The sequence below is a fragment of the Scyliorhinus canicula genome, chromosome 8 (genome assembly GCF_902713615.1).
Source record: "Scyliorhinus canicula chromosome 8, sScyCan1.1, whole genome shotgun sequence".
Taxonomy (NCBI): Eukaryota; Metazoa; Chordata; class Chondrichthyes; order Carcharhiniformes; family Scyliorhinidae; genus Scyliorhinus; species Scyliorhinus canicula.
The window spans coordinates 34,396,317-34,412,687 of NC_052153.1; the positions used below are offsets into that span (position 1 = coordinate 34,396,317).

The following is a 16,371-nucleotide window of genomic DNA, read 5'->3' on the forward strand; positions in this document are numbered from 1 at the left end:
GTGTCCTAATAAAGTAAGGTTAAGGGGGGGGGGGGGGTTATTGGGTTACGTGTATAGGGTGGATACGTGGGTTGAGTAGGGTGATCATTGCTCGGCACAACATCGAGGGCCGAAGGGCCTGTTCTGGGTTGTACTGTTCTATGTTCTATGTCAGAGGTCCTGGAAGGGAGGGAAACCCCGAGTCCAGAACTGGGGTATCGGATGATCCAGGGGCCAAGGGGTGGGGGAGGCCGATGTCCTGGCCTTCTCCTCCTTAGTGGAACGGAGACAGATTTTGCTGGGATGGAGGGACTCGGAGCCCCCGAAGTCGGGTGTGTGGATCAGCGACATGGCAGGGTTTCTCAGCCTGGAAAAAAATCAAGTTCGCCTGAGAGGATCAATTCAGTGGTTCGCCCAAAGATGGCAACCGTTCATCGACTTCTTCAAAGAAAATTGAACGTCAGCAGAAAGAGGGCGGGGGGGGGGGGGGGATGGAAACAGGAGGCATGGCAGTGTTAAATAAGGGCAGGGGTCTCAGTATACGGGTGGCTAGGAAATAGGGCGCGGGCAGTTGTGGACATTGCGTTTTTTTGGGGTGTTCCCATATGTCGGCCCACACAACTGTTTTAGGAAATGTTAATGTGTTAAACTGTGAAAATTGTAAGTGCTTCAATAAAATATTTTCTAAGAAAAAAAGTCTGGTTGTGGATTTTGTAGCTGTTTGTTCATATGTAAAAAAGTGATTTATTAAAAATAAATATAAGTTGGCTAGTCTTAGCTGATTGTATTATTTCTATCCTATCCAAAACAAAGCAAAATTAATGCAGTTTTCCATTTAGTTAGTTTGGGCAGTTCAGATTGTGTCTGTGTATGTGTGATCTGTCTCATTGCTGGAAATCCTCAACACCCAAACACTGTTGGATTCACCCACCTGAAAAAGGGTCACAGAAGACATTGGAGAACAGTGGCATTTAGCGATAGAAGGAGGACTGATCTGTTAAAAGGACTATTTCTTAATTCCATGATGGGCTTATTTTTCATACCAGATAAGGCTAATCCACCAAAGACAATTTTCTTTTTAAAATGCCAATTGTTTTTTGAATCGCAGGTTCGATCTGGTGACACTGCTGCAAATATTGCTCGAGAACTTGCAGAGCAGACAAAAAACATGATTCATGCTGGCGATATTTTGTTCTCTGTAAAGCTCATGGAACAGTTGGTGAATTTGTTAAATGTGCAACTTCGTAACCTTACTCCAGGTGGAAAAGACAGTGCAGCTCGTAGCCTGAACAAGGTAGGAAATCTAGACCTTTGCTCTGGTTGTATTCACTTCTCCTCCCTTCGCTTTCTTTCTGATTCATGCTGAATTGAGTGAGGCCACTGATACAGCAGCTGGAATGATCTATGAAGCCTTTGTTTTTCAGAGTCATGGTCACTGCAATCTCCATAGATTAAGTGCCATTCTATGGGATAATTGCAAAACCTTTTTTAAAATGTGTTTGAACAAATCCTGCAGAATTACTTGAAAGACATGAGGCTGGATTTTCATCCTCATGACCGGAGCGAGAGTCAGGAATGTTCCCAACTCGATCCACCAGCCTTGGGGGAAAGGGCCCACAAGGATGGGATTTTTATTGCAGCTTTAGCATTGGTGGTGGGCACAGGCTTAAGTTAGACCAGTCAACCCTGGAGAATGTTTGAATGCAGCCACAGGGGCTATCGGGTGCCAAGGCAAGCTGAAAAGACTCTTCTCAATGCTGCAGGACTTCATTCCAGTTACAATAAAAACAGGAAAGCCCACCAGCCCTCAACCCTTCACCTTCCACAAATTCCCATGCTCTACCTCACCTGCCTCCTCTGGCAACTCATGAACCCCCCCCCCCCCCCCACACACATGCCAAGGTATGCCACCACACCCACCCCATGTCCCTCCAGCCCCATGCTGAACTATGGCACTTCAATTTCCATTCACCCACTATATCCTGAATAGAACCAATGGACCCTGTAGTCACAGGAGAAAGTGTAACAAAAGTCTTTTTTTTTAAGTCATTAGTTGATAACTTTCTTAAACAAATTCCTTTTACTACAGGCCAATAAAAATGTAAAATTATCCAGATCCTTTTAAAGTACCAATAGTTGAAACAGTAAGCACTAAAACCTATTTATCTTCTGTAAAGGCACATTGTACAATTGACTGCATAGATCAGGGAGCCAGACCTGACCTGTCAAACAATCGGGTTTTCTCTGGAGCTCCGATGTTTTAGTACTCCAATGGATAACTGGACTCTCAGCCAAGGATACATAACATAGAGTCATAGATGTTTACAGCATGGAAACAGGCCCTTCGGCCCAGCTTGTCCATGCCGTCCAGTTCCTATCACTAAGTTAGTCCCACTTGCCTGCATTTAGCCTACATCCCTCTCTGCCCACCCTGCCCATGTAACTGGCAACTGCTTTTTAAAGGAAAAAATAGTACCCACCTCTACCACTGCCTCTGGCAGCCCGTTCCAGATGCTCACCCCACCCTCTGTGTGAAAAAATTCCCCTCTGGTCTCTTTTGTGTCTCTCCCCTCTCACCTTAAACCTATGCCCTCTAGTTCTAGACTCCTCTACCTTTAGGAAAAGATGTTGACTATCTACCTTATCTATGCTCCTCATTATTTTATAGACCTCTATAAGATCACCCCTAAGCCTCCTACACTCCAGAAAAAATGTCCCAGCCTATCCAGCCTCTCCTTGTAACTCAGACCATCAAGTCCTGGTCACATCCTTGTCAATCTCTTCTACACTCTTTCTAGTTTAACAATATCCTTCCTATAATAGGGTGACCAGAACTGAACAGTGGTCTTACCAATGTTTTGTACAACTTCAACAAGACATCCCAACTCCTGTATTCAATATTCTGACCAATAAAACCAAGCATGCTGAATGTCTTCTTCACCACCCTGTCAACCTGCGACTCCACCTTCAAGGAGCTTTGAACCTGTACTCCGAGATTTGTTTGTTCTGTTACTCTCCCCGACTCCCTACCATTAACTGACTAGATCCTGCCCTGATTTGATCTACCAAAATGCATCAGCTCACATTTATCCAAAATAAACTCCATCTGCCATTTATCAGCTCACTGGCCCAATTGGTCAAGATCCTGTTGCAATCTTATATAACCTTATTCACTATCCATTATGCCACCAATCCTGGTGTCATCTGAAAAGTTACTAACCTACAATCTCATCCAAGTCATTAATATATATAACAAATAACAGTGTACCCAGAACTGATCCCTGAGGCACACGCTGGACACAGGCCTCCAGTTTGATAAACAGCCCTCCACAACCACCCTTTGGCTTTGGTCGGCAAGCCAATTTTGTATCTAATTGGCTACCTCACCCTGGATTCTGTGAGATTTAACCTTTTGCAACAACCTACCATGCAGTACCTTGTCAAGGGCTAACATAGTTTGGCTGAGAGCCCAAAAATCTATTGGCCTGTTGAAACACTTGAGCACTGCGCAATTGACAGCTCTGGTTCTCTGATCTATGCTGTCAATTGGCTAGCACCGCTGCCCCTCTGGTTTCCAGGTGCTCTGGTTTCCTCCCACAGTTCAAAGATGTGCAGGTTCGGTAGATTGACCATGATCAATGCACAACACAGGTTCAGATATAGGGCAGGGGAGTAGTTCGAGGTAGAGTACTCTTTTGGAGGGTTGGTGCAGACTCGTTGGGCCGAATGGTCTCCTTAAGCAGTGTGGAGAATCTGTGAAATTGTACAGTGTTTAGTTACCCCACGTAAAGAGATTTCTAATGCTTGTATTTTCTTCAGTTGATAGTTTAACTGGTCTGGATGACACTTTTATTGGCCTGTAATAAAAGAGGGTCAGTGCAAATGTATCATGAATAACTTATTTAAAGCATTTTGTCATTCTGCTGTGACAACAGAATTCATTGGTTCTATGCAGTATATAGTGGGTGAACGCCATTCCTTGGTGTGAGGGGCTGTAGGGGGTTTTAGGGCTGCATCCCTTGGCATGGTATTTGTTTCTTTGGTATACCTTGGCAGGTGGGGAATGAGAGGCCATGGTGGTTGTTTGGGAAGCATAACTTGGCATGGGGGCATGTGAATCATGGGTATGTCTTGAAATGGGTCGCACAAGGGACTGTAGGTGTTGCTAAGGAGGCATATCTTGGTGTGGTGATATGAGGAGCCAAAGGCATTGTTTGGGGGCATATCTTGGCATGGAGGGGTTTAGCGTGAGGAGGTTCTTTTGAACTTAGCTTTGAAAATAATCCCTCATGCAAACTGTGGTTCACAACATCCCCGGGGTGCTGTGAACCATGATTCTTTAAAAAAAATTAGCCCAACTCCATGAAAATTGTGGAGGATTAGGACATGTCCATCCTCACAATTGAGCTAGGCGAATCTTTTCAACAGAACCAGATTACACCCTCCAAAGGTACTCCTGAAAATCGGAACGCCCAGCAATGGGATTGTGAATCCAAAATTGGGTTGGGGATGCCATTTTTCCAGGTCCAGGGAGTTTCCCCTGCTCCACAAAAATCCAGCACAATGTTATCCAGGTGGGTTCAAATGCAATACATTTTAGGCCACCATATTTTTGTGTTGTTTGCACTTCTTTTCACACTTTTTAAAATCAGTTGTAATCGCCCAAGTTAACACTTACCTAAAATCATTTCTCTTTATACACAGGCTGTTTCTTACTCCCTTAAACCAGTTAATTGCACTGTCCAATTGGAAAGCTACGAGAGATTTACTGCTTAATGCTTTCAAGTAAAATTCCTTTGTGTTTTCCTAAATGAGCTGACAATTGCTTAAAAATAGCACAAAAAGAAACTTTCCTGAAACTTGTTTCAAGTTCAGCGTCAGGGGAAATTAAACTTCTGGGGGCTCAACTGTTTTGGTTTTCTCTAATCAGTTGATGACAATGCATCATTTTTACAAAAGTGCAATGAATATCAAAGTGTAGCACCTGGGACTGATTCCTTGGGTTAGAAGCAAATTGAAGCCACAAGGAGCTGATTCAGAGAACAGGAGAGCAATGTTGCGTTTTGTCTTCCTGACTCTACAGCCGAATGCAGACTTCCTAGAAATGAAAGATTTGATTACATCCTTTTTTCATGGATTTTAAAAGTCCAGTTGACTCAAAGGAGCTGATTTAAACTTTCCAAACCTGGGTATTGCCACATTTCCCATTCTCCTAATTTAGCTCAGGAAATACCTCTGTATAAGACAGTTTTCAGTTCCCGGAGCCTGGGAAGTCTAAATGGTGAGCTACCTCGGGGACAGTAAATCATGGACGAGAATTTTATTCTCAGGTGCTACTAAAATATAGTGATGCCTGGTTTTGTGAAACACAAGTAGGATGTTGAATTCTGCACTCATTAAGAACAGAAAGTGGAATGAAACAGTTTTGTGCTCTGATCGGGGAGGGAGGAAGCACCAGACTTGGAAAACTAACCAACATGTTGAATGCCTTGTAGGTAATGTGCAGGTCTCTGCCCCAAAACACTCTGGTATGGGAAAGCTTGTCATTTCTCAAAGCAAAATTTACCAGCAGCAGAAATTCGACTCTTTACAAAGATATTTTGTGTTTCTTTACAGCATTTCATTAAACTCTTGGTGACTTGTTTAGTTATTCCATTTTAATTGGTTAAGTAATGGTGACTTACAACAGTGTGTTTGCTCAAAATACCATTTGACATGGTACAGTAACCTACAGTGACATTATCAATTTACAAGATTGATTTTCAGTGATCAGGTGCTACAAATTTCCCATAATGTCAGCATTTCTGTTTTTAAAACCTAAAACCAAACTTCATGAAAACAAACTCATTTCTGTACAATCAGCAGCAAACTAGTTCTATGCTTAATGATGTACATTTAAAAGCTATTTAATATGAAGCGGTAATAAAATTATTCCGTGGCATTTGCTATGGTTAGGTTAGAGCTACTGAAGTCAGCTTAAAAACAGTTGATGCAGTTGTATAACGAGGAAGAGAGATTCTTGAAATAAAGGTATTGATATTGACCCACCTGCCTGCCAGAAAGGAAGTGGTCATTAAAGTCAGTCAAAAGGGAAAATATTGCTTGACCAACCTTATTGAATTTTTTGAGGATGTAACAAAGTCAATGGGAATTTAATTCATCTGTATTTTCAAAACACCTTTGATAAGGTGCTCCACAATAGATTAATGGATAGGGTCAGAGAGTGTTAAGTCAGGGGAATGTAGCAAAATGCATTGCTTGCTGGCTTAAAGACAAAAAGCTGGCGTGAGTTGGCGTGGAGGAAATGTATTCAGAGAAGGATCAACGATGGAACCATGCTGTTCACAATTTACATTAACAATTTGGAATCAAAACACAATTTCTAAATTTGTGTTTGGCACCAGACCAGGAAGAATAGTCAATACTGAGGCAAAGTGTTGAAGGCTTTGAATAGTTGAATAACTCGCCGAATAGGCAAATAATTATCAAATTAAGTTCAACACAAATAATTGTGAAGTAGGACATTTTGGTAGGAAGAATAGAGAAGTCTAAATAGGGTCTATGTAGAAACAAAGGGATCACTCACTAAGTTATGCCACAGGTTAGTAAGACCATAATAAAGCAAGCCAAGCACGAGGCTTTATTTCTAGAGGCATAGAATTGAAAGTAGGGAAGTTGTGTTAAATGTATCAAACCTTGGCTGGACCATGCTTCGAGAACTATTTGCAGTTCTGGTCATCATATTATGAAAAGACTACAGAGGCACTGGAGAAGGTGCAGGGAAGATATGCAAGAGTGCGCTTGGCTATATACACCAGAAAAGGATTGATAAACTCGGTGGGATTACTGGCTGTTCGCACTGGCAGGAAATTCGGGTCCCACACCGGCACACGGATTTCCCAGCGACAAGGGTTGCTGTCAATGGGAAATCCCGTTGACAACGGTGGGACTTGTAGATCCCGCTGGTGGGCCACCTCCCCGCCGCAAAACACGTGGGAAGGTGGGCGGTAAATCCCACCTTGAGTCTCTTTCCTTTCAATGAAGAAGGTTGATCTAATAAAGTCACAATTATAATGACATGAGGTCATTCGCTTTGGTATAGAGAATTGAAAAGTAGAATATTATTTAAATGGAGAGAAACAACAGGATGGTAGAGTGCAGAAGGATCAGGAAGACTTTGTGCAAGACTCAGAAAATCTTAGTATGCAGGTGCAGCAACTAAAATATGGAATATTGACCTTTATTGCAAGGGGGATGGATTAGAAATGTAGGGAAGTCCTGTTACAATTCTGCTGGATGTTGGTGAAACCACATCTGAAGTAAAACCATATTTAGATTCCCTGATAGAAGGAATAATATGCTTGAATTGGAGTTCAGAGAAGGTTGGTCAGGCATATTCCTGAGATGGGAGGGTTGTCTTACGAGGAAAGTTTGAACAAGTTGATCGGAGATTTGAAGAATGGCAGATGATTGTATTGAGACATATAGGTTACTGAGCCGGCTTGACAGGATAGATGTTGAGAGGATGTTTTTTCTCAAGGGAGGTGATATTTACCGTGCACGGCAGTGGGAGATAGACTTTGGCCGGCAATGAAATTTCTGATCCAGCCCATGTCAACGGGATTTCCTGTTGGATGCATCCCTCGCTGCCAGGAAACCTGCGGTGGGCGTGTACCATCGGCGGGATCTTGGCATGAAGGGCCGGAAAGTTCCTGCCTAGAATTGGGGACACAGTTTAAGAAAAAAGGACTCTCTGTTCGGACAGACATGAAACAAATGTATTTTCTCACAGAGAGCTTGTTGGTATGTGGAATATTTTTCCCCAGAAATCTCTGGAGGCTGGGTCATTGAATTTCTCCAAGACTGATGCAGATAGAATTTTGGTAGATAAACTTGGCCTATTTACTTAGCGGTAGAGAAATTGAGAGATTTGACAAAGCTGTTCAAAAAACATGAGGGGCGGGATTCTCTGATAATGCGGCAGAGTGTCCGCGCCATCGTGAATGCTGTCGCGTTTCACGACGGCGCAAAACAGCCGTGGGCACGAGTGATTCAGGGCCCGAAAAGGGGCCAGCAGCGGGACCTCAAGGAACTTGGTGGGTGTGGTGCAAGAGCAGTGTTGTCATTGCGTGACGCCCGACTGACGCCGCGCACCGTCATTTATAGCGCGCAATCCGTGCACAGGACCCAAGACGACGCGATGGCTGAGGCCCGACGTGCCGCTCCCAGGTTCCGCGACACAGACTTGGACACCCTGCCGGATGAGGTTGAAGATTGCACAGGCATCCTCTGCCCAAGATGTGGGCATCGCCAACCTTCAAGCAGTGTGAGGCGCGGCTGGCGTGAGGTTGGCACTGCGGTCAGCGCTGTGGGGCGCACCCCCCCCCCCCCCCCCCCGGCTCTGGCAAGCAGTGCAGTAAGAAGCTCATGACCTCATCACCACCCACACACACACCACCCCCCCCCCCCCCCCCCCCCCCCCCTCGGCAGGATAGGACTGCTCGCAACCACCTGGGAGGTGGCGCCATGCCAGGTCAGAGTCGAAGTAGCAAGTGTGACACTCCTGCATGGCTACACCCCCCCATCCCCCTCTCGGCCCATCACCTCCCCTCTCATACTCCACCCCCCACACTGCCCCCACCCCTCCACACTCTGACCCCTCACACTGCCTCCCTCACACTGGCCCCTAACCCCTCCCCTTCACACTGCCTCCCTCACACTGCCCCCTCCACCCCTAACCCCTCCTCCCTCACACTCTAACCCCTCCCCCTCACACTCTAACCCCTCCTCCCTCACACTCTAACCCAGGGGTGGGCAAACTTTTCTGTGCAAGGGCCACATTCAGAAATTCACAATTTTAAAGGGCCGCATAGTATATTAATTAATAGTCCCGGTTGTAACCAATATACCTCAGCGCTTCCCCCGGCGGCATCCTGTCTTTAGCCCTCTTCTCTACTTTTCAAAAATGGCGCTTCACCCGGTTATGATTCTGGGCGCCTCATATAGAACATAGAACAGTACAGCACAGAACAGGCCCTTCGGCCCTCGATGTTGTGCCGAGCAATGATCACCCTACTCAAGTCAACGTATCCACCCTATACCCGTAACCCAACAGCCCCCCCAATTAACCTTATTTTTAAAAAAAATTTTCTTTTTAAATTTAAAAAAATTTTTTTAATTTTTTTTTTTATGACTTGATCTTGGTGGGCCGCATAAAGACCTTTGGGCCGTAGTTTGCCCACCCCTGCTCTAACCCCTCCCCTTCCACTCCCTAAACCCTCCTCCCTCACACTCTAACCCCTCCTCCCTCACACTCTAACCCCTCCTCCCTCACGCTCTAACCCCTCCCCCTCACACTGCCTCCTCCACCCCCTAACCCCTCCTCCCTCACACTGCCCCTTCACCCCTAACCCCTCCTCCCTCACACTCTAACCCCTCCCCCTTACACTGCCCCCTCCACCCCTAACCCCTCCCCCTCACACTGCCCCTCCACCCTCTAACCCCTCCTCCTCACACTCTAACCCCTCCTCCCTCACAGTCTAATCCCTCCCCCCCACACTGCCTCCTTCACACTGCCCCATCCACCGCCAAACCCCTCCCTCCTCACACTGCCCCCTCTACCACCTTACACCCGATTCCGCGTGTCTAACGAACCCTGCATCATTGTGTTCCCCAGGGGCTGATCGTCCAGGGTCTTCTCAGGCAAGACCCAGCCATCCAACCGCAAGCTCATCTGCACCCAGGCAGAGGGTGGAAGGAAGACGAACAGGTGGGCCATCTTCTCGGGCCAGGTCACTGGAGGGGGACGCACAGAGGATGGACAGAGACAACACCAAGGGACACAGGACAGACAGTCAGGACACCAACAGCCGTGAGTCGCACGAAGCGAGGGCCTTGAGCCAGAACAGTGACGGAGAGAGGATTGGGACTGTGTACATTGACGCACAGAGGACAGCCAGACATTCGACGGACACACCGGAAACGGAACATGACCTGGGCCGCAGGCGCCTTCCTTCGGTCCAAGAGTCGACCCAGGATGCACCAGACCTGTGGACAGATGAGGACCTCGCGTTTGCGACACTTCTGTCACTCGCAACATCCACCATCCCATCTACACTCACCTCGGTTGGGCACATTAGTGATGAGGCTCCTGGGTCACGGTCTGCCGAGCCGGTACAGCAGGTGGAGGTAGGAGCAGCCGAAGGGCTTGACGGTCGGAGGGCAGCCCAGGCCCAACACCCAGCTACCGCCCAGACGGTTCCTGGAATTACTGGACCCACCCAGAGACCTGATGCATATGGAGGCCCAGGGACTGAACAATGGGATGACGGCCATCTTCCAGCAGCTGCAGACGCTGTTGCAGGAGTCCATCCGCGTCCAGGAGCAGGGATTGGTGCCGCTCATTGCAGCCACCCAGACCGACACTGCACGGGTGGCGTCCACGGTGGAGGCAATGGGGGAAACGGTTTCGGCCACCAGTCAGGTTCTGCAAGACATGCATCATCCGTGGCCCAGGAGAGGGTCGCCCTCTCATAGGCAGCTATTTCCCACAGCCAATAGTACATTGCCGCCACTCTCCGGGGTCTGGCCCAGTCTCAGCAGGCCATGGCCAAGTCCCAGCAGTCCATCACTGAGAGCAACGGCTGCCTGGCGCACGTGCTGGATGGCGTAGTGCACTCACAGGTAGAGGTTGCACAGTCCCAGACAGGGATGTCGCACTCCCTGGGCTCCGTCGCTGCGAACGCTCGGACCCTGGTCGATACCGCAGCAGGCCTCCAGGACTGGCAGCGCCAGGTGTCGGTGGTGCGACGGCGCACGTCTCCGATCGCACCTCCATCCTACAGTGAGGCCCGGACTCCCCCCGTCCCGTCCCTGGTGCATCTGGTGGGCAGCGGGCAGGACAGGGTGGCCCTACGCCATCCAGCACGCCCGCTGAGCAGCCTGGCCCATCAAAGCCAGGTCACCCCAGGAAACACGTGCCGACGGAGAGCCACATCGCAGGGCGGAATTCTCAGCAGTCCACCTCCACTCCTGCTGTACCATCTGGGGATACACCTAGACCTAGTGGTAGTGGCAAAGAAGTTAGACACTTGGTAAGTTGGCACGAGTGGACACAGCTTAGTTGTAGGGGCTCAGGCACCTGTCTGTGAATGTAATGATTAAAGTCGCTGTTACACTGAATTTTGAAGACTCTGTGCTATGTCCAGTGCCAGGGGGCTCGTGAGGGTGACTGAGTGGCACTGGGGTTTACGTTTGGTGCAACGGTGATGCCGGGTGTGTGTTCCCCCCCCAACCAAACCCCATCATCCTCGGCACACTGACGCCAGCTACCGCACATGGGCATGTGATGGAGTGTCTGTGACGCATAGAGTGACCACCGAGGTGGAGGGTTCAGCTATGGCCATGAGTCAGACATTGTCTAATGAATCTGAGCCCACGGCTCATCGCAGAGCGGGTTGTCATCATTCAACATGGCACTGATCACACCCACTTACACAATCGTCAATGTAATGTAATCCCGCAGTGCCGCAGTCGCAAGGTGATGTGAAAGTGGTGGGGTGTGTGTGGTGCGGGGGGGCAGTGGTGGGTGCTGGGTGGTGCGCATGTGCGCGACTGGCGGTGCAAGTGCCAGTGTTCAGCGAATCCCTCCCCCGCAGTTTGTGAACCGTGCGGCACCCTCACGTACCCTCTGTCCTCGACGGAGCCGTCGTGCAGCCTGCCGGCCATGTCCAGCACCCGGGTCGTGTCTGTGCAACCCCCCCCCCCTCCCTGCGGAATCTCTGCTGCCATCGGCCTCTGCCTGTGCCTCCCCCACCAGGGCATCACCCCTCTGCATGGCTATGTTGTGCAGCACACAGCAGACCACAACTATGCGACAAACCCTGTTGGGGTGGTGCAGCAGGGCCCCTCCGGAACGGTCCAGGCACCTGAATCACATCTTCAGCAGTCCAAAGCACCGCTCCACCACACCCCTGGTTGCTGAATGGGCCTCATTGTATTAGGTCTCCGTGTTGGTCTGTGGCCTCCGTATTGGCATCATCAGCCACGACGTCAACGGATAACCCCTGTCGCCCAGCAACCAGCCCCTCGGGGGGGGGGGGGGGGGGTCCCTCGAACATTGCCGGGATGAACGACTGTGCCAGAATGCAGGCGTCATGCACACTCGAGGTACTGTGCGCACCCGTGCATGATCCTCATGTGAGGGTCGCAGACTACCTGAATATTCATCGAGTGTGTTCCCTTCAAGAACACTTCCTTGGTATCGGGAGGCAGGCGCATGGCGACGTGCATACCATCGATGGCACCCTGGACCATCGGTATCCCGGCCACGTTGGCAAATCCACGTGCCCGTGCTTCCTGCTGTGCGCAGTCCTCGGGAAATTGAATGTACCTGTCAGCGATGGTGTACAGAGCGTCGGTCATGGTCCGAATGCATCCCGGATAGGTTCCCGTTCAGCGCCTGGACAGAACCAGTCGCATAAAGGTTTAGGGCCACCGTCACCTTGATGGTCACCGGGATAGCATGTCCTCCATGTTCCACGTGGTGCAAGGTGCGGCATGAGGTGGCATATATGTGCGACTGTCTCCCTGCTGAACCATAGTCTCCTCCTGCATGCCCTGTCCGGTAGGTCCTTGAAGGACATGTGGTTAAGGTAAACCCTAGGCCTCGCTGGGCGAGGTGGCGCCCTGGCACCACCAGCACCTGCTCCTCCTCCTCCTCCTTCCCCCCCCCCCCCATCGAGATCAGTGCCAGTTTCCTGTGCATCCTCCTGCACATTCCGGCTGTGCCCAGCTTGTGCGGCTACGACGGGGCCCTCTGTGGCCACCCCCTCAGTAGCAGCCGCTGCAGCCGCAGCCACTCTGAGCACTCTCAGTCTACGCTGCCGAATGGCCATCTGCAGTGCAGCAGCTCCAACCACTGCGGTGAACATCGCTGTCTGGTTAGCATACATGGGAATCTGCAAGTGGGGGGGGGGGGGGGGGAGAGAGAGCGGGGCGGGGGGGGGGCGAGAGCGGGGCGGGGGGGGGGAAGAGAAACGACATGTTACACGGACGTGCTTGGACACATCAACAGCCAGGTGACATGGGATACTATTGTGCCCTGGTGGCCTGGTCTCACTGCAGACACGCAGCCAGCCTAACCCCTGGCCACGTCTCCGTCCACCAGCCAGTTCACAACGTCCCTCCTCACTGGTGCGCCAGTGGCGTCTGTCCATCACCGAGCCAACACCTTGCAGACGAGTCCTCGTCACCGTCCTGCCATGTGGCACCTCCTCCTCTTCGCACCCTCTTCAACCAGCCCCCCCCCCCCCCGGGCATTTCTGCAGCCTTCCATGCAGGCATCCTCCTCAAACCCCCTCGCCCTCTCTCCCTCCCCCCCCCTCTCCCGGGCATGTCTGCAGCCTTCCATGCAGGCATCCTCCTCAATCCCCCCCACGAGTGGAGGCAGCCCGAGACACTCAGAACGGAGATTCTCCGGCCCACCCGCTATTCAGCGGCCCGAATGGGCCGAAGTCCCGACAGGGTCACGCCGTTGCCGTTCATACCTGGTAAATAAATTCATCAGCCAGCACGACTGGCGGGGGTACCGGAGAATCTCCATTCTGAGTGTCTCGGGCGATTCTCCGGCGTGCACGGCGCCGACCTCGACGGAGCCGTTCTCGCCGGTTGGGAGAATGGCGGGACGGCGTTGGGCCAGCATCGCGCGATATAATGGCGCAAACGGCAATTCTCCCAACCGTCGCGGCTTCAGAGAATCCCGCCGGAGAAATTTCAATTGAATAGAGAGGGAGAAACTGTTCCCATGGGTTGAGAGCCCAAAGGACCAATTTAAGGTGAATGGCAAAAGAAACAAAGGCAACGTAAAGAAAAACCTTTGTTAACGGTAAGAAGCAGGGAACTTGCTCCTGATTTATGTTTGCATCTTGCAGCAGTTTCAAAGAATCTGCCAGTAGGAAATAGAACCAAGTGTTCCTGCTTTAAATAGGTCTCGGGAGTAACCCGGACTGCATGGTGAAAGATGATGGACTTGCCTATCCTAGTGCGATCCGTTGGAAAACCAGCCAGCTACATTTAAATGAAGTCCATGAGTTAAAGGACATCTTATTTGGCCCACAGTTAGCTTTTGGCTTCAACTCAGGCGCTCACCACCTGAATCTGAAGTCTAGAATTTTTGTTCAGTTAATATTGGGCTGTGTCAGTGAAATAGCAGGTAAAAGATGATTTTTGTTGCTTTGCCAGTCAGCTGGAAGATAAGACAGCAAGATTTGTATTTCCAGCTATGATTTTTCCATGGAGAATCCATGTTTTCCACTGGGCTTATTGCACTTCTATAGTTGGGGAAGAAGAATAATATAATGAGGGCGACTTCATTCATTCATCTGTACTTGTAAACAGTGGATTATAGGGCATTGGCAGAGGTCCATAAAAATGGTGATGTGAATGATTAAATATATGGTTTTATAAAAACTATTAAACATTCACCATAAAGTGACAGAAACAAAGGCTTCTAATTCACAGTTATCATGGAAAGATAAATTGAATCTGAGAATACAACCCCCAAACGCCACAAGTTAAAATTCAAGAAACTGCTGTCAGCTTATCTAATCAAAATAGAATTTGATTTGATCAGTGTAGCCATCCTCATGATGACTATTTGTGTGTTCGATTGCCATATCAAAAGCTTGTCTGCTGCAAAGATCACTTGTTTTACTATCCTTTCAGTTGAACAAGAACAATAAACACTCGGCAAACCGATTCCTAGAATAGGGTCGGAAGCAAGACTTGTGTCGGTGGCACAATGTCACCTATTAGCCTAGGAGTTGGATTCAAATTGTAACCCATCCAACAACATGCAATTTTCTTAATCTTATTTAGGATGATTTAGGACAGACTAGTTCAAACTGCCTAGTCAACTTACACAAGAAAAATGGTTAATTGGGAGGAAACGCTTAAATAACTCAAGTGTTTATATGTACACAAACTTGGAGTAAGCTGTGTAAAAGCTACTCAGTTATTATATGGATGCTGGCTTCACTTGAGTTGAATCTTAACGATGATAATACTCTGTACATATAGTCAATTTGACTTTGTCTTATGAAATCAATTTCAGTTCCTTTTCATATCGCCAGTCCCTTCTGCACACCTTGAGTAATACACATTTTCTAATACCATTATGCTTCTGGCCACATGTGCACATTGTACCTCTTATGGTCCATGATTTGATTTGGCCTACTTCCGCAGAACATCCTACATATATCAGATTTTGCTCCAAGGCTGCAGTCGATACCAATCAACGTGAAATAACAAAATTTGTAGTGTGTACAAAAATATGGCAAACCTACATCATTGTGCAAAATGACAACCACAGTAATTTCATAATAGTTGTGACTTGTTTCCATTTGTAAATTAATGCTCTTTAACAATGTGGTATACAAAACAGAGAAGAGCACCATCATCGGATGGTTTCGATCATTTTCCACTTCACCAGTGACAACCGCTGCAAATACAAAGTCAAAATTATTTTGTTGTTACTGAGTATTGAAGATAATGGGCAGGATTCTATGTCCCGCCAGACCTATTTACTGGCACAGTGCGCCATCACCGGCAGCAGGATGCTCTGTCCTGGCAGCCGGCCAATGGAGTTTCCCATTGTGGGAACCCCCACACCGTCGGGAAATCCGTGAGCGTGAATGCGCTGTCGGCGAAGTTGAGGTTCCCGCCAACAGAGAATCCCTTCAAATGTGTTAATTCCTATTTTGGGTGATGCATTGAACTATGTAGATATTTCTTGCTTTGAACCTTTCAGAACTTGAGACAAGCTTCATTGACCAATAGCTAAAATGGCCCATTTGTGCCCAAGAAGTATTTTAGGGCTGTGAATTTTGAAAACCATTTCCGAGTTGAGAGTTTTGAATGTCGCTAATTTGACATTGGTCCAAGTCATGTTGTAGGGGTCTGTGAATTCATTGTGTTTCATTGTACAACTAATGGTAATTTTTGTTCAAAGGTTCCAGGATGTCTTGGAAATTGGTTAATTTACTCAAACTTAAAAGGTTAACAATAAAGCTGTAAATGTTGAATTCTTAGCTCATGTTCGTTGTTTCAAATTAGCTATCTTCAGAGTTTACACTTTGTAAGTAAATTGTTCGATGCCACATGTATGATACTATCTACAGTGAAATTCAGATAATTCATGAATGCAAACTGCAGCATCTCTGTAGTTTGAATAATGGGCACAATGTACAATGTAGAAACTATAATAAAACACATGCTGAAACTTTATAGAGGGAAAGAATTAAGGAAAGAAATTCAAACTGGGGGAATCTGGTTTCTTCATGTGACATAAGTGGAGGACTGGAAAAGCATTCTGAATGTACAATACATGGCAAC

The 16,371-nt window shown here is 48.2% G+C and overlaps 1 protein-coding gene across 28 annotated transcripts in view; it reads left to right on the plus strand.

The window, feature by feature from the left end:
- adgrl3.1 (adhesion G protein-coupled receptor L3.1) overlaps positions 1 to 16,371 on the plus strand; it is a 1,080,538-nt gene that overhangs the window by 891,978 nt on the left and 172,189 nt on the right. For all 28 annotated transcript variants that reach the window (XM_038804386.1, XM_038804389.1, XM_038804387.1 and 25 more), the window contains one exon: positions 1,088 to 1,273. In XM_038804386.1, coding sequence (XP_038660314.1) covers positions 1,088 to 1,273 — 186 coding nt within the window. The remainder of the gene's footprint in view (positions 1 to 1,087; positions 1,274 to 16,371) is intronic.